This window comes from Sphaerodactylus townsendi, linkage group LG02, assembly GCF_021028975.2.
Source record: "Sphaerodactylus townsendi isolate TG3544 linkage group LG02, MPM_Stown_v2.3, whole genome shotgun sequence".
Taxonomy (NCBI): domain Eukaryota; kingdom Metazoa; phylum Chordata; class Lepidosauria; order Squamata; family Sphaerodactylidae; genus Sphaerodactylus; species Sphaerodactylus townsendi.
The window spans coordinates 169162411-169184015 of record NC_059426.1 but is presented as its reverse complement, the minus strand read 5'-3'; the positions used below and the strand labels follow the sequence as shown (position 1 = coordinate 169184015).

At 47.2% G+C, this 21605-nt stretch overlaps 1 protein-coding gene across 1 annotated transcript in view; it reads left to right on the top strand.

The window, feature by feature from the left end:
• Positions 1-21605, top strand: part of SYNE2 (spectrin repeat containing nuclear envelope protein 2) — a 260281-nt gene that overhangs the window by 223691 nt on the left and 14985 nt on the right. The window contains 7 exon segments of the mRNA XM_048484653.1: positions 9723-9885; positions 10726-10913; positions 12154-12304; positions 13613-13795; positions 15511-15648; positions 17387-17581; positions 18497-18776. Of these exon segments, the coding sequence (XP_048340610.1) occupies positions 9723-9885; positions 10726-10913; positions 12154-12304; positions 13613-13795; positions 15511-15648; positions 17387-17581; positions 18497-18776 (1298 nt within the window).

Below are 21605 nucleotides of genomic sequence, written 5' to 3'. Positions count from 1 at the left end.
TTGTGCGTACCCACAGAGAGGGCTCTGAGTGCCACCTCTGGCACCCGTGCCATAGGTTCGCCACCACTGCTATGTAGCAAGACACAGCAGGAAATTTTTATTCCAGGCCGTAAGGGGTACCTTCTTGGCCAGTGGCATTCAAAGCGTTAGTAAATACAAGTAATATTAATACAGTTTAAATATCTAAAATACAGTAAATACCTTTAAAGGTATTTAAAATAGTGTTACCTTTAAAAGAAGTATGTAACAGCATGCTAGTCCTAAATACTAACCTTAATTACGTTAAACATTAAACACCTGCCATTTGTCCCGCTGCCTTAATTAATTGTTATTTCTGGCTGAATAACTGGGTGAAAATATTGTCTGTGCTATTTCCCTTACCGGCATAACAAGGGCTAGCAATAAGGTGAAGAAGAAGAAGAGTTTGGATTTATACCCCACCTTCCTCTCCCATAAGGAGACTCAAGGTGGCTTACATGCTCCTTTCCCTTCCTCTCCGCACAGCAGACACCTTGTGAGGCAGGTGGGGCTGAGAGAGAACTGTGACTAGCCCAAGGTCACCCAGCAGGAATGTAGGAGCGTGGAAACACATCTGGTTCACCAGATAAATAGGGAATCAAACCCAGTTCTCTAGATTAGAATCTACCTGCTCTTAACCACTATATGACGCTGGCTGTTAAGGTGCAGTCCTGCAGTCCTATAGATGCAATTGAAGCTTTATGCTAAATCGGTCTATAAAGGTCATTACTGTCTACCCAGACTGACAACGGCTCTTCAAGGTCTCATGTAGAGACTTTTTACATCACTTTCTGCCTGGTCCTTTCAACTGAAGATTCAGGGAATCGAACCTGTGACCCTATACCCGAAGCTACAGCAGTCTCCCCATTTACAGAGGATAAGATCTATAGGTTTCTGCTGAAATAGGCACACAGCCATACGTAACTATGGTATTGCTCCCCAAATACCTTCCCCCACTTCCATTGTGGCTGATGGCCACTAACCTGGATAGCTTTAAAAGGGGCTTGGACAGATTTATGGAGAAGATCTATGATCTATGGCTACCAATCTTGATCCTCCTTGATCTGAGATTGCAAATGCCTTAGCAGACCAGGTGCTCGGGAGCAGCAGCAGCAGCAGAAGGCCATTGCTTTCACCTCCTGCACGTGAGCTCCCAAAGGCACCTGGTGGGCCATTGCGAGTAGCAGAGTGCTGGACTAGATGGACTCTGGTCTGATCCAGCAGGCTAGTTCTTATGTTTTTATGTTCTTATTGGGGCACAGATCACTTAAAAGACAAACCTGCAAGGACAAGGGCCACCAAGACGGACCTGTTCCTCCAGGTGTTTGGCCAGCCTGGTTAAAAATATATCTACCATGTCATCTGGCCTCCCGTGGGCACAAAAGGGGGGGCGGGTAGCCGGCCGCCATCCACATTTTTAAATGGGTTCTGTTTTCATGTAACTGATATTTAAATTATGTTTTTAAGGCATGTTTTAACCTTGTTGTGAACCGCCCTGAGCCCTCAGGGGGAGGGCGGTATAATTAATTAATTAATTAATTAATTAATTAATTAATAAAGACAATGCCAACCTGACTTATACAAAGTCACAGGATTAGTCAGTCTCTCTCAGCATTGTCTCATCTGATTGGCGAGTGCTCTCCAAGGTGCTAGGTCAGTGGTGGCAAACCTATGGCACGGGTGCCAGAGGTGGCACTCAGAGCCCTTTCTGTGGGCACGCGTGCACAAGAGTTCGTCATGTGGGGGGCAAAAAATCACCCTGCCCACACACACACATCTAGGCTGGCCTGGGCACGATCCTTTACCTGGGAGTAAGCTCAGTTGCTGGCAATGGGGCTTGCTTCTGAGTAAACCCTCCTAGGTTCGTGATTCACTCATTCGAAGTGTTGCACAGTTGCTTCACCAAGCTTACTCCTGAGTAACGTGAGCCTCGGAGCCAACTGTTTTTTCTAAATTAAAACCTCAGTATTCAGGTTAAATTGCCATGTTGGCCCTTTACGATAAATAAGTGGGTTTTGGGTTGCAATTTGGGCACTCGGTCTCAAAAAGGTTCGCCATCACTGTGCTAGGTAAAGAAACGGTGTTTTCCTCAGCTGATACCTGTGATCCATTAATTACATCATGTCAGGGATCTGGAACTTCTGCACACCCAAAGCGTGAGTTGAGCCTTGGAGGAGGAGAAGTCCATTTGCGCCTTGTTGCTCGCTAGTCTGTATGCTTCGTTCTTAAAACCTGTCATCCAGGAAACCTGAACTGCGCATTAGGGATAATATTGGTATGAGTACACATGAGGGGCACAGGTCCAGGAGGCAAGGAGTTGGCTTCACTGCAGCCAGGATCTGGTCAACATCAGCCCCTGAGAACCAACTGAAATGGTCCCAAGTAGGACCAGAAGATGACCAAGGGACCTCCAGTTCTCTTCCTGTTTCAAGGTGGTGGGGAGGTTGTGGCAGAGCGACAAGATTTTGCCTGCAAAATAGCTTGCAAAAACCTCACAGCTAAAAGCTGGACTTCCCCAGAGAGTCAAGTTAGCAACAAAACAACCATAAATAGTTGTGTTGGGTGAGAGCTAGCAGATTCAGTGGAGGCCAAGTAGACGGCTCTCTTTCATAATCCTAATAGGTCTTCACATTGCATACAAGCTTCTACTGAAACATGAGTTTAGGTGAGATTTGTGAAGATACTATTGAGTGTTGCATGGAGATTTTGATGATTGGGGGGAGGGATGTTCTATTTTTGTATGTGTAGTGAAAAATCCTGTTCAGATCACAGTGATCCTGTAGGATTTTCAAGGCCAGGGAATGTCGCAGGTGACAGCCAGCATGGTGTTGTGGTTAAGAGCAATGAATTCTGGAGAACTGGGTTCGATTCCCCTCTCCTCCACATGAGCTGTTATCTGGTGAATTGGATTTGTTTCCCTGCTTCTCCACATGAAGCCTTCTAGGTGACCTTGGGCAGAGGTGGGATCCAGCAGATTCTCACCAGTTCCCGAGAGTGGGTTACTAATTATTTGTGTGTGCCGAGAGGGGGTTACTAATTGGGTCTGCTTTTCCATTAGAAATTCCATTAGGTCCAAAAATCATAAAGTCTTGTTGTTTCCTATGTGGCTGGTTAGCAAAGATAGAAAACGGGATAATTCTCCCTGTTGGGCTGTTTTAAAAACATGTTTTAGTAATATGGTAAAGTATTTGACAGGCAGTCAATTAGAGGAGGAGTACTTGTTTCTGTTGACAGTAGACGATAGGACTTGCTATAATGAGTTTAAATTATGGACAGAAACGCCCCACCCCCGGAATGCCCGGCCACGCCCCAGTCGTGCCCCGCCCAGCCCCATTGGCGCTACGCCACTGTTTGAATCCCACCACCATGGGAACCTGTTACTAAAATTTTTGGATCCCACCACTGACCTTGGGCCAAACACAGTTCTCTCAGAACTCTATCAAGGTGTCTGTTGTGGGGAGGGGAAGGGAAATGAGTTTGTAAGCCAGTGAGTTTGAGTCTCTTTACAGGAGATAAATGTGGGGTATAAATTTCTTATTATTATGGTGACCCTGTAGGGTTTTCAGGGCAAGAGACTTTCAGAGGTGGTTTGCCATCGCCTGCCTCCATGTGGGCTGAGAGTGTTCTGAGAGAACTGTGACTGGGCCAAGATCACCCAGCAGGCTTCATGTGCGGGAGCGGAAAATCAAACCTGGTTCCGCAGATGAAAGTGCTCTGCCCTACACCATGCTGACTCTGAATTTTTCCCCGTGATGGCAAACCTTTGGCACTCCAGATGTTATGGACTACAATTCCCACCAATTGGCCATGCTGGCAGGGGCTGATGGGAATTGTAGTCCATAACATCTGGAGTGCCAAAGGTTCGCCACCACTGCTATATACATTAACAATATTTATTTTTCTCATACTCGTTATGCGGTATTTGTTTCAAATCAGTTTTTTTTTCTGCTTTTATATATTGTATTAGCATTTTGGTAGATTTTCCCCCTCAACCTTTTTTTTTGGGGGGGGGGGGGGTCTGGCGACCACAAAACCTTTGCTATATCTTCTGCAACAGACTAATACACCTAACCCTGTGAGATTTGTGAGCCATATATTTGTATTGACAAATGTCGGTTCACATTGTTTATTCTGCTGTGAGTTGGGTATGTAAGTCTGTATGTATAAATAAACGCAGTGCATGCTGTCACGATTCAAAGTTTGGAATAACTGCCAGGATCCATAATTAGGATTCTCTCTTTTTTTTTTAAGGCAGGGGAAACAAGAACATTTCCAAAGCATTGTAAGAGAAGCGTAACCTTTTCCCCTGAGCCTTTTTCCTGATATAGTTTTTTTTTACTCCAAGCTGTTATTTGCTGCCTGAAGATAGATAGATGGACATTATATTGGTGCATGCATGTTTACATTTCTCTGATCTGGATGGCTCAGGCTAGCCTGCTCCTGTCAGATCTTAGAAGCTAAGCAGGATCAGGTGCAGGAAAAGAAATCCCACCTAAACTAGGTGCAGGAAAAGAGATCCCACCTAAACATTAGGAAGAACTTCCTGATTGTCAGGGCTATTCAACAGTGGAATTCGCTGCCTCGGAGAGTGGCGGAGTCTCCTTCTTGGGAGGTTTTTAAACAGAGGCTGGATGAACCTATGTCGGGAGTGCTTTGATTGTGTGTTCCTGCATGGCAGGGGGTTGGACTTGATGGCGCTTGGGGTCTCTTCCAACTCCATGATTCTATTATTCTAGCCCTGGTTGCTACTTGGATGGGAGACCTGAAAGGAATACCAGGATCTCTGTGCAGAAAGAAAGGCAATGGCAAGCCGCCTCCATTAGTCTCTTGCCCTGAAAACCCTGCTGGGTTGGCATGAGTCATCTGCGACTTGACAGCATTTTACACACACTCACACAAACACACGTAACATTTTCCCTCACGAGTCTAGTAGTAGCTGGAGAGGGAAGCTGTTTGCATGGGGGAACTGTGCAGGGGGAGAAGGTGTTTACCAACACACAAACACGCCCACCACTCAGCCATTGCCGTAATCCTAAACCAGAATAAGCCGTCTGATCTGTTCTCTCTTTGGCCATATCTTGTTTTGGTCCTTCGGGGGGGCTTCAGAATGTTCCTTGCGTGTTTAAATTCTCGGGGAGTCTTTTGAAGACAGTAAGAAACCTTGGGCTTAAGGGGCTCGGCTGACTGAAAGGGGTTTTCAGCGTCGCTTGGTTGTTTTTCTTGGGTTTTAGGCCTCAATCAAGAGACTGACAAGAAGGCAAATGGCATATGTAGCAAATTAGCTAATTAGGTTGGGCCCGTCTGCAAAGACGATTAGCATGACAAAATGAGCGGGCTGCAAGCCCCATGCTGGGTCTGGCTTGTGGCCTGCAGTTGCCCTAACTTGCTAATGACCATTTCCAACTGCAGTCAATTGTTTAACATGGCCATATTGAAACTCCAACCTGGCTAGCCCAGGGTAGCCTGATCTTATCAGATCTCAGAAGCTAGAAAGGGTCAGCCCTGGATCGAAGAAGAGAAGAAAAGTCTCCTGCAAGGAGACTCAAAGGGGCCTACAATCTCCTTTCCCTCCCCCACCCCCACAACAAACACCCTGTGAGGTGGGTGGGGCTGAGCGAGCTCCGAGGAACTGTGACTAGCCCAAGGTCACCCAGCTGGCATGTGTTGGAGTGCACAAGCTAATCTGGTTCACCAGATAAGCCACCACAGCTCAAGCGGCAGAGCGGGGAATCCAACCCAGTTCTTCAGATTAGAGTGCACCTGCTCTTAACCCTTACACCAGTTGGCTCTCAGGAGACCACCAAGGAAGTCCATGGTCATGACACAGAGGCAGACAATGGCAAACCACCTCTGAACAGATCTTGCCTTGAAAACTCCATGGGGGTCGCCATAAGTCATTCGTGACTTGTCGGTAAAAAAGGGTGGGGGGACTCCATATTTTTAGTGAAGGGTTTAAGCTATTTATCATAATCTGAGCTAGCTACAATTTGAATCTCACGCTGTATAAAGAATGCCCAGGTAGCAGATGGAATTCCACTACTTAGTCATGAATCTGGGCATCCTTACCCACAGTGCTTTGCTACAGAAACAAATCCCAAATACGGGTAATCATATGTGTACTTATCTATAGAGCTAATTCCCATGTGTGCTCCCAGCCAGCAGATAGCTAAATCTGCAAACAGGGGACACGTTCACCCCGACAGTTGTTTCTTCAAACTTGGGGTACCCTAAATTTGCAGAAAAACCTGAAAATTGTTTTTTTTAAAGTGACTTTAAATTCCACTGATTTTTTTAAAAGCGTTGTCTATGCAAAGTGCAGGTAGCACTCTTCAGCTGCCGCAACCCGCCCAGGGCGATGCTGGGCAATCCGTCCGCAAATGGGGCTGGGTCGGGAAGGGGCCTGGAGCTGCAATGGGGGGATTTCCCCCCCCCCCCCGGAGTTTCACAGCCCGCCCCACTTGTTCCTCCGCTTGTTGTGCGTGCCTCTCCTTTTCCTTTCTTCCCTCATTCTGCTGTCAATTAAATCATAAAACCATTTCAAAGCAACTGCTTTGGGTCATAATGTTGGGACCACCTTAGTGACAGAGTGAATTCTCACCAAAGTCATCCAAACTTGGAGGGTTGTTGGAACAACCAACTGATACTTTCTGATGAGCTAAGGTAAAGGGTATTTAAGGAGAGGTGGTGGGGTCTCAAGGCTGTACAGGTAAGAACCAGCACCTTGCCTTGACCCTGGAACCACGCGGGCAATCAAGAAATCTGGGCTTTTAAAAACTTTTATTTTCATTTAAATACAGGTTCGCCATAAATTATATTTAGCAAAAGGCTCCAAAGTGCCACAGACCGAAGGAGCCAAAAACTTTGCATTTCCCCCGAGGCAGAAACGAGCAAGAAAAGAAAACAATTACAGCCACTCTCAATGTATCATCATAATTTGAAAGTCATTTCGATCAATTAAGTTGTGTTGAAGAAAATACATGTTGCCTCGAGTAGTGTTTCAAGTGCTGCACTGAAATTGCAATTGTTGTTAATGAAATGTGTATCCTGCCTTTCTGCCCTTGCAAGTGCTACCAGGGTGGCTAACCATTTAAAACACATTATAAAACCACGTTTTAAAACCATTAAAATAAAAAAAAACCCACCATCAAAAACAGAATGACAATATATACAAAGCAAAGAAATAGCAATGAAAACTGGTTAGGTGTCATGACCCTCAATGATGTCGTCGTCGTCGTCGTCGTCGTCGTCGTCTTCTTCTTCTTCTTCTTCTTCTTCTTCTTCTTCTTCTTCTTCTTCTTCTTCTTCTTCTTCTTCTTCTTCTTCTTCTTCTTCTTCTTCTTGTTTGTTGTTGTTGTTGTTGTGGTGGTGGTGGTGGTGGTGGTGGTTGTTATTATTATTAATTCGATTTGATAAACCGCCCTACCCCCGAAGGGCTCAGGGCAGTGTACAACAAAACGAGAACAACCATAATAAAACAAATCGAATAACCCCAGTTAAAATACAAATCTTAAAACTATAGCAACAGCAATCCACAATAAATAGTTAATAATTAATAATAAGGGGCGTCTGGCATCACACCCCGGCAATCAAGACCTGGGAGTGGACAAATTCTGGGAGGGGGCTGGCAGATGGTCAGGTGCACAGCCAGCAAACAGGGCAATAAGAAGGGGGCAATAAGGGGGCAATTAGCCTAGGTCCTGCCATATATCTATCTCCTGAAAGCTTCCTTCTCTTTCAAGCCTGGGAATGTTTGCTGGTACTAGGTAGTCTTATCTCTGCAGTGGAAACTGTGAGGCTCTCATCCCTCTCTTCCTGTTCAGTCTATCTGTGAAATGCGTGTGCCCATGTGACTGTTTTCCCTCTTCTCGCAGAAGTATTTGTGACTGTGTGCCTTCTCACCTCTGGAGAAGGGAGGGAGTTGGGCTGATGTATCTGTGCTGGGGGATATAATGCTTTGCCAGTTTTCCTGCATTCAGTTCTGACAATATAAGTCAATAGCTTTCCTATGCTTGTCATCAATGAATGAGAATTCTGTTTTCAAAGCATTGATTCCTTCATTGAGCAAATCTGGGGTTGTGACATTAGGAAGGAGGGATCGTTGAGAGAATGCCAAATGAAACCAGTAAAGTCTTCACCCCCTGGGAGAAGATGGAAACAGAAAGGGGCAGATCAGTCTCCTGGAGGAGAGAATTCATAGTTCATGGAACGGCGTTTTTATTCATAAGAGCGCCGCCGGGTTTTGCATCAGCTGAACGTCTCAAAACAACTTTGAGGGAAGCCCAACGTAAAGCCTGTTGCTATAATCCAGGAGTGTCAAACTCGTGGGCCTCCAGATGTTCATGAACTACAATTCCCATCAGCCCCTCCCAACATGAGCATTGGCTATACTGGCAAGGGCTGATGGGAATGGTAGTTCATGAACATCTGGAGGTCCGTGAGTTTGTCGCCTGTGCAAGTATAATCCAACCAGAAGGTGGCAATTCTACAGATTAGCAGGGAAGATCCAGAAGTCTAAAAAGCAGTGTGTGATGGGGCCTGCTAGTGTACTATATGAAGACAGGGCACTTTCGCACATGCAGAATAATGCACTTTCAATCCACTTTCACAATCGGATGTTGCTATTTCGCACGGCAAAATCCAGCTGCAAAGTGGATTAAAGGTGCGATTCTGCCTGCGCGAAAGTGCCCGTAGTGAAAGGCATGTCTTCAAATATGGAACCAAATTATATTTTATTATTTAATGCTGTCTTCCATTTAGTTCTGGAAAAGGTCCCCTCCTCTGCCAAGCAAGTAGTCTTGGGTTTAGGTTTGGGACTCTTTAGTTTGGGACTCTTTAGTTTGGAAAGGAGACGTCTGAGCGGGGATATGATTGAAGTCTATAAAATTATGCATGGGGTAGAAAATGTTGACAGAGAGAAATTTTTCTCTCTTTCTCACAATACTAGAACCAGGGGGCACACATTGAAAATGCAGGGGGGAAGAATTAGGACTAATAAAAGGAAACACTTCTTCACGCAACGTGTGATTGGTGTTTGGAATATGCTGCCACAGGAGGTGGTGATGGCCACTAACCTGGATAGCTTTCAAAGGGGCTTGGACAGATTGATGGAGGAGAAGTCGATTTATGGCTACCAATCTGGATCCTCTTTGATCTGAGATTGCAAATGCCTTAACAGTCCAGGTGCTCGGGAGCAGCAGCAGCAGCAGCAGAAGTCCATTTCTTTCCCATCCTGCATGGGAGCTCCCAAAGGCACCTTGTGGGCCACTGCGAGTAGCAGAGAGCTGAACTAGATGGACTCTGGTTTGATCCAGCTAGCTTGTTCTTATGTTCTTATGTAGGTCTTGGTATCTCAGGTTAAAAAGATCTCAAGTAACGGGACTGGAGCCCCTTCCGCACATGCAGAATAACGCACTTTCAATCCACTTTCAATGCACTTTGCAGGTGGATTTTACTGTGCGGAAAAGCAAAATCCACTTTCAAACAATTGTGAAAGTGGATTGAAAGTGCGTTATTCTGCATGTGCGGAAGGGATCTTGTAGAAACTCACTATTGAGTCATGGGAGATGTGTTAGCAGAGAGAGTAGATTGTGCCAAGTTAGCCTGGCAAATCAGCAGTCAGACTTGGCCTCTAGGTACCTTTGAACATGATTCCTGGTCTTAACTTGTTTTACGGCCCTCTTGTTTTCTGTCTTTCAATCCATCAGGGTGAAGAAACTGAAGGAGACTTTCGCTTTCATACAGCAGCTCGACAAAAACATGAGCAACCTTCGCACCTGGCTAGCTCGCATAGAGTCTGAGCTTTCTAAGCCAGTCATATATGACATCTGCGACGATCAGGAGATACAGAAGAGACTTGCAGAGCAGCAGGTGTGTGTGGGAATCATAGAATTATAGAGTTGGAAGAGACCCCAAGGGCCATCAAGTCCAACCCCCTGCAGTGCAGGAACACATAATCAAAGCAATCCTGTCAGATGGCCATCGAGCCTCTCTTTAAAAACCTCCAAAGAAGGAGACTCCACCACACTCCGAGGCAGTGCATTCCACTGTCAAACAGTCCTTACTGTCAGGAAGTTTTCCCTGATGTTTAGGTGGAATCTCTTTTCCTTCACCCTGAATACATGACTCCTGGTCCTAGTCTCAGGAGCCGCAGAAAACATTCTTGCTCCCTCACCAACATGACATCCCTTCAAATATCTAAACATGGCTATCATGTCACCTCTTACCCTTCTCTTCACCAAAGTAAACATACCCAGCTCTCTAATAATAGATAATAACAGGGGGATAATAGATCATCTGAAAGAGACACATTGATAACAAGCAGGGGGGAATTGATGCCGTGTTGCTGCCTGTTCCTCCTGGTGGGGCACAGTCGACAGAAGATGTATGAAAGGCCATTAAAATTGATACATACCAAAGCCCACCAGAAAGTTCTCAGTACTGAAATAATTGGGGCATATTGTGAGGTCTCTACCATGTTCCTGTGCTCTCGTTTCAGCAGGACTTGAGCACAAGAACTTTATGTTTTTGTTATCCAACTAGCCTCCAAGCGATTGATTTTTCCGCACATGTAGTCTGAAGAAACTCAGTCTAGCATCTGATATGGTCTGCTGATTGTGTAGCTCAGCTCCAAGACTCTCCGGGAAGTTCTTTCCGGCCCACAAATGTGACCTCCTTTTTCCGTATCTTGTTTTTCCTTCGCCGTTGCAGGATCTCCAGCGGGATATTGAGCAGCACAGTGCTGGTGTCGAATCGGTGTTTAACATCTGCGAGGTCCTGCTGCACGATTCTGATGCCTGTGCAAATGAGACTGAATGCGACTCCATCCAGCAGACCACCAGGAGTTTGGACCGCCGGTGGAGGAACATCTGTGCTATGTCTATGGAAAGACGAATGAAGTGAGGGGCCTTCTTCTCTTTCTTGTTCACTATGATAACGTGGGGTAGAATCATAGAGTTGGAAGAGACCCCGAGGGCCATCAAATCCAACTCCCTGCAATGCAGGAACACACACAATCAAAGCACTCCTGACAGATGGCCATCCAGCCTCTGTTTAGAAACCTCCAAAGAAGGAGACTCCACCACACTCCAAGGCAGGGCATTCCATTGTCAAACAGCCCTTACTGTCTGGAAGTTTTTTCTGATGTTTAGGTGGAATCTCTGTTCCTTCACCTTGAACCCATGGCTCCTGGTCCTAGTCTCTGGAGCCACAAAAAACAAGCTTGCTCCCTCACCAACATGACATCCCTTCAAATACCTAAGCATGGCTGTCATGTTACCTCTTAGCCTTCTCTTCACCAAACTAAACATCCCCAGCTCCCTAAGGCTCATTCCGCACATGCAGAATAATGCACTTTCAAACTGCTTTCAGTGCTCTTTGAAGCTGTGCAGAATAGCAAAATCCACTTGCAAACAGTTGTGAAAGTGGTTTGAAAACACATTATTTTGCATGTGCGGAAGGGCCCTTGGTCTCTCCTTGTAGGGCATGGATTCCAGACCTTTTACCATTTTGGTTGCCCTCCTCTGGACCCATTCCAGCTTGTCAATAGAAAGTGGCTGCCGACTTACATGGGTTTTGAAAGCAAGAGATGAGCAGAGGTAGTTTGCTGTTGCCTGCTTCTGCACAGCAACTCTGGACTTCCCAGTACTAACCAAGGCTGACCCTGCTTAGCTTCCAAGACCCCACAAGATCTTTCTAGCCTGGGCCTTCCAAATGAGAAAGCCCGCAATAGAAGCTACTGCAGATGTGCTCCATTTGAATAATTGATGTGGGCTGCAAAACCATATTTTGCTATAACTTGTACAGTTTGCAGAATCATATAATCCTTTTTAGGAGGATTAAGTTTCAGTTTAAGTTTCAATGAGGTTTTCATGAGATGCCTATCTTGGGAAATAACAGCTGTATTGATTGTATTTATGGAAGCTGTCTTACGATGATTTTATTTATATGGTTTAATGTTGTACACCGCCCAGAGCTCTTCAGGGATGGGGCGGCATATTTAATTAATTAATTAATTAATTAATTAATTGACGGTCTAAGATTTGTTCAGTTGGATGGCCACACTGCAAAATCGTAGTTCTGTCTTGCCCCAAGAGGGGCTTGTTTCCGTTGAAATCATAGCTGCTTGTTTCACCTCAGGATCGAGGAGACCTGGAGACTGTGGCAGAAGTTTTTAGAGGACTACTCTCGCTTTGAAGACTGGCTGAAGACGGCGGAGAGGACCGCAGCCTGTCCAAACTCTTCAGAGGTTGCCTACACCAACGCCAAAGAGGAGCTGAAGAAGTTTGAGGTGAACCCCTCTTTGGGTTGTTGCTGTGCTCTGTATGTTTCCAAAAGTTCCATAAAAGGATCTCCCCCTGCCTGTCTTTGTGAAACACTCACGCATACAAGCTAACCCCACCCCACCCCTTTGCTGACATGATTCTAGTTAAGAACAAGAATTTTTATTTATTTTATTATATTTATACCCCACCCATTCCCAACCAAAGAAGAAGAGGAGTTTGGATTTATATCCCACCTTTCTCTCCTGAAAGGAGACTCAAAGGAGCTTACAAACTCCTGTCCCTTCCTCTCCTTACAACAGACCCCTTGGGAGGTAGGTGGGGCTGAGTGAGTTCTGAGAAAACTGTGACTGACTCAAGGTCACCAAGCAGAAATGTAGGAGCAGGGAAACAAATCGGGTCCACCAGATAAGATTTGCCTTATGTTTCCCTTGGCGAACCCTCTGTGGCCATTTATGCATGTATTACATACCCCGTGGTCAGTTCTCTAACTTTGCTTTGCAGGTGAGTTCCCCCGCAGCTTTTTCTTTGCCCAGGCTATCCTCCTGTGAAATGTCTCTAGCTAAGACAATCTGCCACTTGGCCCGCCCACTCACCTCCACGTTGACTCCAGGCAGTCTCCATTTGAGAAAGCTGCCGGCCACCTTGTCAGCTTCACTGGGTTCACCATTCCAGTGGTAGACCTTCTGATGATCATGAGATGCTGGCCTGAAGAGTGGGAGGAGCTACTGTGGTTTGGGCGAGGGAAAGTGGGGAGGAGCAAACAACCCCCCCCCACCCGAGGAAAATTAACTGCGTGGTGATCTCCTTCACTTTCCCTGTGAAGGGAGGGGGAAAGTTGCTCTTACATAAGAACATAAGAACAAGCCAGCTGGATCAGACCAGAGTCCATCTCGTCCAGCTCTCTGCTACTCGCAGTGGCCCACCAGGTGCCTTTGGGAGCTCACCTGCAGGAGGTGAAAGCAATGGCCTTCTGCGGCTGTTGCTCCCGAGCACCTGGTCTGTTAAGGCATTTGCAATCTCAGATCAAAGAGGATCAAGATTGGTAGCCATAAATCGACTTCTCCTCCATCAATCTGTCCAAGCCCCTTTTAAAGCCCCTTTTGAAGAGCCTCTGGAAGCTGTGGGGATTCTCTGATCTGACAGCAGGGTGAGTGCCGAAGAGGGGAAATGTGTGGGAATCAAATCGCAAGGGAAAGTCTGCTCAGAGGCGAAAGAGACCACATGTGGGTGAATGGCTACAATGTCCTGCTCTTGTTTTTATCAACTGAGGGTGGAGGAGTCTAATCTAAATTTATTTGTTGCTTTAACGCTAGGCGTTTCAGCGTCAGATTCACGAGCGGCTGACACAGCTAGAGCTGATCAACAAACAGTACCGGCGGCTGGCCAGGGAGAATCGCACCGATTCGGCCAGCAAACTCAAGCAGATGGTCTATGAGGGGAACCAGCAGTGGGACAACCTCCAGAAACGGGTGGCAGCAATTCTCAGGAGACTCAAGGTGACTGCACATAGGCACTGTCAGCGAGGGTGCAGTGTGCTGGAGCACCTAGACCAGGGGTCTGCAACCTGCGGCTCTCCAGATGTTCAGGAACTACAATTCCCATCAGCCCCGGTCAGTTTGGCCAATTGGCCATGCTAGCAGGGGCTGATGGGAATTGTAGTTCCTGAACATCTGGAGAGCCGCAGGTTGCAGACCCATGACCTAGACTGTTGGACTGGGAAATGGGGATCTAGGTTTAAAGCTCCACATGGCTACGAAGAAGGAGTGTACCGCCCAGGGGAACATACGGGGTCAAATGTCCCCGGGCTGTGGCCATTTAGTCATGCGGGGAGGCCCCCGGAAAATCGCCCCCCATGCCCCTCCTCCTTCCCCCTGGGTCCATACGCTGACTTCAAGACCTGGTGCAAAAAAATGTTGTTTGGTCATGGTGGGGGAGGACGGTCCACCCATATTTGGGGGGGGGGGGGCACTCAGATTGTGCACCGGGCTACATTTTCCCTAGATACGCCTCTGCTACGAAGTTCTCCAGATAGGGCATTCTGTCTACCAGCCTCCTTGAGGCTTATTGAAAGGGTAAAAGGGGGATGAACAATATATGGGGCCCAGAGGTCTTTTGGGGAAGGTCAGGGTAAAAATGGGTAGCTAGCAGAGTTAAGAAGAAAAAGAGTTTGAATTTATACTGTGCTTTTCCCAACCACAAGGAGTTCTAGATACCCACAGGACAGGAGAAGGGAAAGCTCCCCATGGATTCTTATGGTAATCCTCTTCTGAGATGCACGGAAGAGGGGACTAAATTGTGCTACGGAATTAGAAGCAGAAGAGGGAAGAGTTTGGATTTATATCCCCCCTTTCTCTCCTGTAGGAGACTCAAAGGGGCTTACAATCTGCTTGCCCTTCCCCCCTCACAACAAACACCCTGTGAGGTGGGTGGGGCTGAGAGAGCTCCGAAAAGCTGTGACTATCCCGAGGTCACCCAGCTGGCGTGTGCGGGAGTGCACAGGCTAATCTGAATTCCCCAGATAAGCTTCCACAGCTCAGGCGGCAGAGCGGGGAATCAAACCCAGTGTCTCCAGATTAGAATGCACCTGCTCTTAACCACTACACCACCGCTGCTCCTTTAACATTTAAATTACTTTTAAAGCAGACGCTGAAATTATTGGGAAGCTGAATTAGATACTGAGCGGCCAATTACCCACCAGTGCTCTGTCGCGTGGTGTGACTGGAAGCACATCAGGGCAATAAATCTTGTCGTGACGCCCTTCCTCTTTGTGGTGCGCCGAGAAAGGAGGCGCGTCGGGGCAAGATTTCTTGTCCCAAAGCGCTTCCACTTGCCCTGCGCATGCTTCGCACTTTCCCAGAGCACTTCTGGTGTGACTCCTCGTGCCAGAGCTGGGCGAGGGCAGGGAACAGCATGCAGTGGGTAATCGGCCAATTGGTTCTTTTTTCCCCCGTGCACGTGCCGAGCTGTTGAATGTGCACCGCTCCGACACCAATGAACGCAACTCGAACAACAAAAGTCGGCAGCGGTTCTCTCACCTGTCTTTGCAAACATATCCTTGTGGTAGAGGCCCTGTTCCTTTTGCCCCCATTTGCTCCTCATCTTGGCTATTGTCAGACGTACGAAAGATGCTGCGTGTGTTTGAAGCAGGCGTCTTGCAGCTGGAGTGAGGCAAGGGACGCGTGGATTGATCGTGCCTTGTGGTTGTCTTTAGCACTTTACCAACCAATGGGAGGAGTTTGTGGGGATGAAGGACAGCATCTTGGTGTGGCTGACGGAAATGGACTTGCAGCTGACCAACGTGGAGCACTTCTCGGAGGGCAACTTCGATGACAAAATGCGGCAGCTAAACGTAGGTACCGCTTTTTATGATCGGTGAGAGACGGCTTCTTTGTAAAGTACCTCTTTATAGATTGTGCTGCTAATGATAGCTGCAGCGGTACTTTATTAGCCTAGCATCAAACAGCCTTTTTTTTTACTACCTTACTATTTAAAAAATGCATAGGGCTCTAGTAGATTTGGAGCAAGCATTTTGGCCTGTCCTGCGGTCAAAACGAAAACAGCGCCATTCGTTTGTTTATTGGAGTTAATTTGATAGCTCTTCTGGGATCGAACAGGGTCATTTTTCCTCCCCTGTGTAGGATTGTAGCAGGATTTGCAAGATTCTTGACTCTGGACTCGCACACAGAAAAGAGAGCTTGCCTGCTCCCCGGTGCCTTTTCTGGACAACAACCCTGCCTCCATTTCCTGTTTCTTCCCCAGTTCCCTCTCTCCCAAACCCAGGACCATGTTTCTGTCACTTTGGAGCATCCCTCTAAAGCAGGGGTCTTCAAACTATGGCCCTCCAGATGTTCATGGACTACAATTTCCATCAGCCCCTGCCACCATGGCCAAGTAGTAGGGCTCATGGGAATTGTAGTCTATGAACATCTGGAGGGCCATAGTTTGAAGACCCCTGCTCTAAAGTTATCCCCCCACGATGGATAGATGCACACCTCCATTGTCATGGCAATGAGACATTTGGCTCCAGCCACATCGGTTCTCAGACCTGCCTGTAGAATATTCCAAACACCAATCACACGTTGCGTGAAGAAGTGTTTCCTTTTATTAGTCCTAATTCTTCCCCTCCAGCCCTGAGGTGCCCATGCACCCCTTCCTTTTTTGTGGGTGGTGGGCTGAGTGCTGGAATTTTTAGATTGTTCTGGGGTTTTTAGGATGGGGCTTTATTGTGATTTACTGTAGATGGATTTTACAGGTGTGATTTTGTGGTTGTACAGTTTTTATGTAACCCACCCTGACATCACGGTAAAAGGCAGGGAACAAGTGTAAATAAATAAACAAAATGCAGCACCAGAGCAGATAATATTCAGTGGAGAAGTCTGATCCATTCACACATTCCTTTGTAGATTCTAAGAAACATTCCGCTTCCTTCATGCAGATGATTGGGCAAAATTGCATACCCAGATGATCACATTAACAAACTACTTGGCCAATGAGATATCCCCATGCAGAGGTCCGCAGAATGGATTCAGGATCTAAAATCTCCGTATTTGGGATAGGAAAGAATTTCAAATGGGCTGGCCACTCATGGGGACATAAGAACAGAAGAAAGAGCCTCCTGGATCAGACCAGAGTCCATCCAGTCCAGCACTCTGCTACTTGCAGTGGCCCACCAGGTGCCTTTGGGAGCTCCCATGCAAGATGTGAAAGCAAGGGCCTTCTGCTGCTTTTGCTCCCGAGCACCTGGTCTGCCGAGGCATTTGCAATCTCAGATCAAGGAGGATCCAGATTGGTAGCCATAGATCGACTTCTCCTCCATAAATCTGTCCAAGCCCCTTTGAAAGCTATCCAGGTTAGTGGCCATCACCACCTCCTGTGGCAGCATAATCCAAGTAGGTGACTGCTCCAGGAGGACGTGGCTTGTCTCACTTGCCCGAGACCTCTGAGTTGTTACCTGCCTGCCAGACCAACGCTAGTACGGCATATCTTGTTCCTCTTCGACCTCTGCTTGCGGCATGAAATAATACGATCAATGCAGTCCGGGTGGTTGGTAACCTGACCCAAAGTCACCGTGCCTTGTTTCCAAATAGGGTTTTCAGCAAGAAATAACCTTGAACATCAACAAGATTGACCAGCTCATTGTGTTTGGAGAGCATCTGATTCAGAAAAGCGAGCCATCGGATGCCGTCGTGATCGAAGAAGAACTCGAGGAGCTCCACAAATACTGCCAAGAAGTCTTTGGCCGCGTCTCCCGATTCCACCAGAAGCTGATGTCCTGGCACCCGGTAAAGACAGGACAGAATTTTATCTTTAGCAAGGGCTCGTTTGTTGCTTTGAAACCCCATCTCTGAAGTTAACACCCTTTCAGCCTTCAGTTAATAATCACTAAAATCAATCATAACATCACTAAACCCCCCAAGGGGAATGGAGGATAAATTTTCCACTCTATGTAAATTCAGTTAACAACCACCATCTCACCCCATATGTCCCGGGTAGGCCTCTGCGGTCAGCAGAGGCAAATTTACTGGTGGCCCCTGGCCCCTCCATGATGCGGCTGGCCTCTTCCCGGGCCAGGGCTTTTACTACCCTGGCCCCTGCCTGGTGGAACACTCTTCCATCAGAGGTGCCCACCCTGCGGGATCTTGGTGAATTCCGCAGGGCCTGTAAAACAGTTCTGTTCCACCGGGCCTTTGGTGAGGCCAGCCACGGATTCCCCTTCTAGGATTCCCTTGTGTTGCGTGCCATCATTGGCACGCCTGATATACTATCTAATCAGTACTATCCCCTCCCGGCCTTGGGATCGGGCGCCATATATTATTGCTGCTGCTGTGTTTTATGGTTATAGATTTATAAATTGTTTTAAATTACCCTAGTTTTTATATGTAAAATGTTGTTTTTAGCCTGCTGTGTTTAATGTTATTATGTATTGTTGCTGCAGGCCTGCTGTACACTGCCCAGAGCCCTTCGGGGATGGGCGGTTTAAAATCAAACAAACACACAAACAAATAAATAAATAAATGTAATTAAACTAGCCAATTAATACAATCAAATCATCCCTCTCCATAGTGGAGGAAAGGAGGAGGAGGTGAGTCTCTTTCTCCCTCTTCCTCAGTCTCACCTGCCTCATAGAAGGGTGTGTGGCACTTTCTGGAGCAAGAGCAGCAAACCAATGCAGTCAATAATGTCTTTCTTTTTTTAAGCGGGTGGATGATGAAAAAGAGGCCTCTGAAAACGAAGCAGACGCAGAAGACTCCCAGGGCATGCAGACCGACCTGTGGCGCAAGAAAGCCACGCAGGAGGTGCCACCCTCCCCGCAGTCTCTGTGCCACCTCATGCCCCCTGCAGTGGGACAAGAACGGTCAGGCTGCGAGACGCCTGTCAGCGTGGACTCCATCCCGCTCGAGTGGGACCACACCGGAGACGTGGGGGGCTCCTCCTCTCAGGATGAGGAAGAGGAGCCGTACTACAGCGCTCTCTCAGGTGAGCCCTCTTCTTTTCCCTCCCCATCCCTAGCTGTTCTTGCAGGGCAGCCAGAAATAATGAGTTTGATGCTGGCATAGCCATATAATATTCCAGACTTTAAATGTTTTAACTCCTAGTTATGCAGCCAAAGGAAGCAATATCAGACAGCAAGTTTCCCATCTGGCTGGTACAGTGTGGTCCATTGTGCATACTATGGCAGATTTCCGGATGTACCACCTCAGGTTGCAGACGGAGCGTGAGCATCGTGTTTGACGATATTCTGTGTTTTTAAAAATTGTCCCTGCAGGTAGAAAACTAGCACCCCAGGGACAGTGCAGTAGTCTTTCTTGCTAGCTGAAATCCTAAAAAGCCTGTGTGGTATATTGGTTAGAGTCAAACTATGATCTAGGAGACCCAGGTTCAGATCTCCACTCTACCGTGGAAGCTTTCCGGGTCACCTTGGGCCAATCAGACTCTCCCAGCCTAACCTACCTCACAGACTTGTTGTGAGGATAAAACGGAGGAGAGGAGAATGATGTCAGCTGCCTTGGGTTCCCATTAGGGAGAAAGGCGGAGTATACAGGAATGAAATAAAAGTACATCATAAATTATACGCGAAAGTTCTGAGATTGATGAGTTCCTCGTCATTTTATAGAAGCGGAACAGCCAGGTGTATAGGGAGCCCCACCCCCAAAGCCACCTCAGGTTGCTTTACAGTTAAACTTTTACTTCTAAGCAAGCAACACTGGGACCAGGAAGAGACTGGGTGTGGGGAGGGTCCCAGTCTTCTCCTGGGCACAGCATTCCTTGAGTAAATTGATCTTAATTTTAAAGCAACCACATGACTTTTTTTTTTGCAGAGGGAGAGGCAGGAGCAACGTTTCCTGCCCTGCCACCATCAAATCTCTCTCTTCCTCTGTTTCTCTCTCTTTCCCCATTTCTCTCCCCCTGTTTCTCTCTCTATGCCCTGTCTCTCCCTTTCCCCCTTTCTCTCTCTTCCCGTTTTTCTCTTCCCCCTTCTTTCTCTTCCCCATCTCTCCCTTTCCCCCTTTTTCTCCCTTTCTCCAATCTCTCTCCTTCCCCCCTTTCTTTCCCGTTCCCCCATTTCTCTCTCTTCTGCCCCTTTCTTTCTCTTTCCCCCAAGGGGAAAAACCCTTTCTCTCTCCCTCCACTGCCTTTCCCCTTTCTCTCTCTTTCCCCTTTCTCCCCCTTTCCACTGTTTCTCTCTTTCCCCTTTCTCTCTCTTCCCCTTTTCTCTCCCTTTCCCCCCTTTTCTCCCTTTCTCCAATCTCTCTCCTTCCCCCCTTTCTTTCCCGTTCCCCCATTTCTCTCTCTTCTGCCCCTTTCTTTCTCTTTCCCCCAAGGGGAAAAACCCTTTCTCTCTCTTTCCCCTTTCTCCCCCTTTCCACTGTTTCTCTCTTTCCCCTTTCTCTCTCTTCCCCTTTTCTCTCCCTTTCCCCCCTTTTCTCCCTTTCTCCAATCTCTCTCCTTCCCCCCTTTCTTTCCCGTTCCCCCATTTCTCTCTCTTCTGCCACTTTCTTTCTCTTTCCCCCAAGGGGAAAAACCCTTTCGCTCTCTTCCCCATTTCTCTTTTTTCTCCTTTCTCCCCTGTTCCACTGTTTCTCTCTTTCCCCTTTCTCTCTCTTCCTTTTTTCTCCCTTTCTCCAATCTCTCTCCTTCCCCTTTCCTTTCCCTTTCCCCCATTTATCTCTCTTCCATCCCTTTCTTTCTCTTCCTCCTTTCTATCTCTTCCCCCCCCCCTTTGTCTGTGGATGGAAGATACACTACTGAGTAATAGTGTGAGAACAAGATCTTGGGTTCAGATGGACAGTAAGTTAGATATGAGCAGTCAGTGTGATGCAGCAATAAAAAAGGCTATTGCAGTCTTGGGGTGTATCAATACAGGCATAACATTCAGACTGTAAGAGGTTGGGGGGGGGGGTGCAGTTTGAGAGCTTGCCCCGGCGCCATTTTCTGTAGATATACAGAAAATGTACAGTCAAGATTTCTTTGCCTAAGATTTTTCATACACAGCCAGAAATGCTGGAAGCATGTCCCATGACAGAATGTGTTGTGAATGGCTTTGCATATATCCCATTGTGTGATTTTTACTCCTGTCCCCAATCCCCGTTTGTCAGAAGGATTTCTGGAGGATCCAATGCAGGCTGTAGCTAAAATAGGAAGTGGCAAAGGGAACATTGTGCACACGTGCCATTAGCGTGGAGAGGGATTTCCCATCCCACCCCAAATTAATCCCTATGTATTTTCAGTTGGGTGTTAATATCTCTTCCATTTTTTAAAAAAATCCTCAGAACGCTTTCAGTTTTCCCTCTTGGAGCATGGTCATACGTCAGTCCCAACAGAGCAGAGTTCTCAGAAGTCCTAAACTCTGAGAACTCCCTCCCTTATAGGCAGCCAGAGAAGGAAATGAGACAGGGCTGCATTTCTCCCATCCGTTGTGTTACCTCTCTTCTTAGGGCAGTGGTGGCGATCCTATGGCACGGGTGCCAGAGGAGGCACTCATCTAGGATGGCCTGGCCCGCTGGGCTCGATTATGAGCATTAAACCTTTACCTGGGAGTAAGCTCGGTTGCTTGCAATGGGGCTTGCTTCTGAGTAAACCCTTCTTGGGTCGTGATTCACCCGTTGGAAGAGTTCCACGGTTGCTTCAAAGCAAAGCCGTCGACTACCGCCAAGCTTACTCCCGAGTAACGCCTCGTTTTTTCTAAATGAAAACCTCAGTATTCAGGTTAAATTGCCATGTTGACACTTTGCGATAAATAAGTGGATTGGGGGTTGCAATTTGGGCACTCGAAAAGGTTCGCCACCACTGTCTTAGGGGCTCATT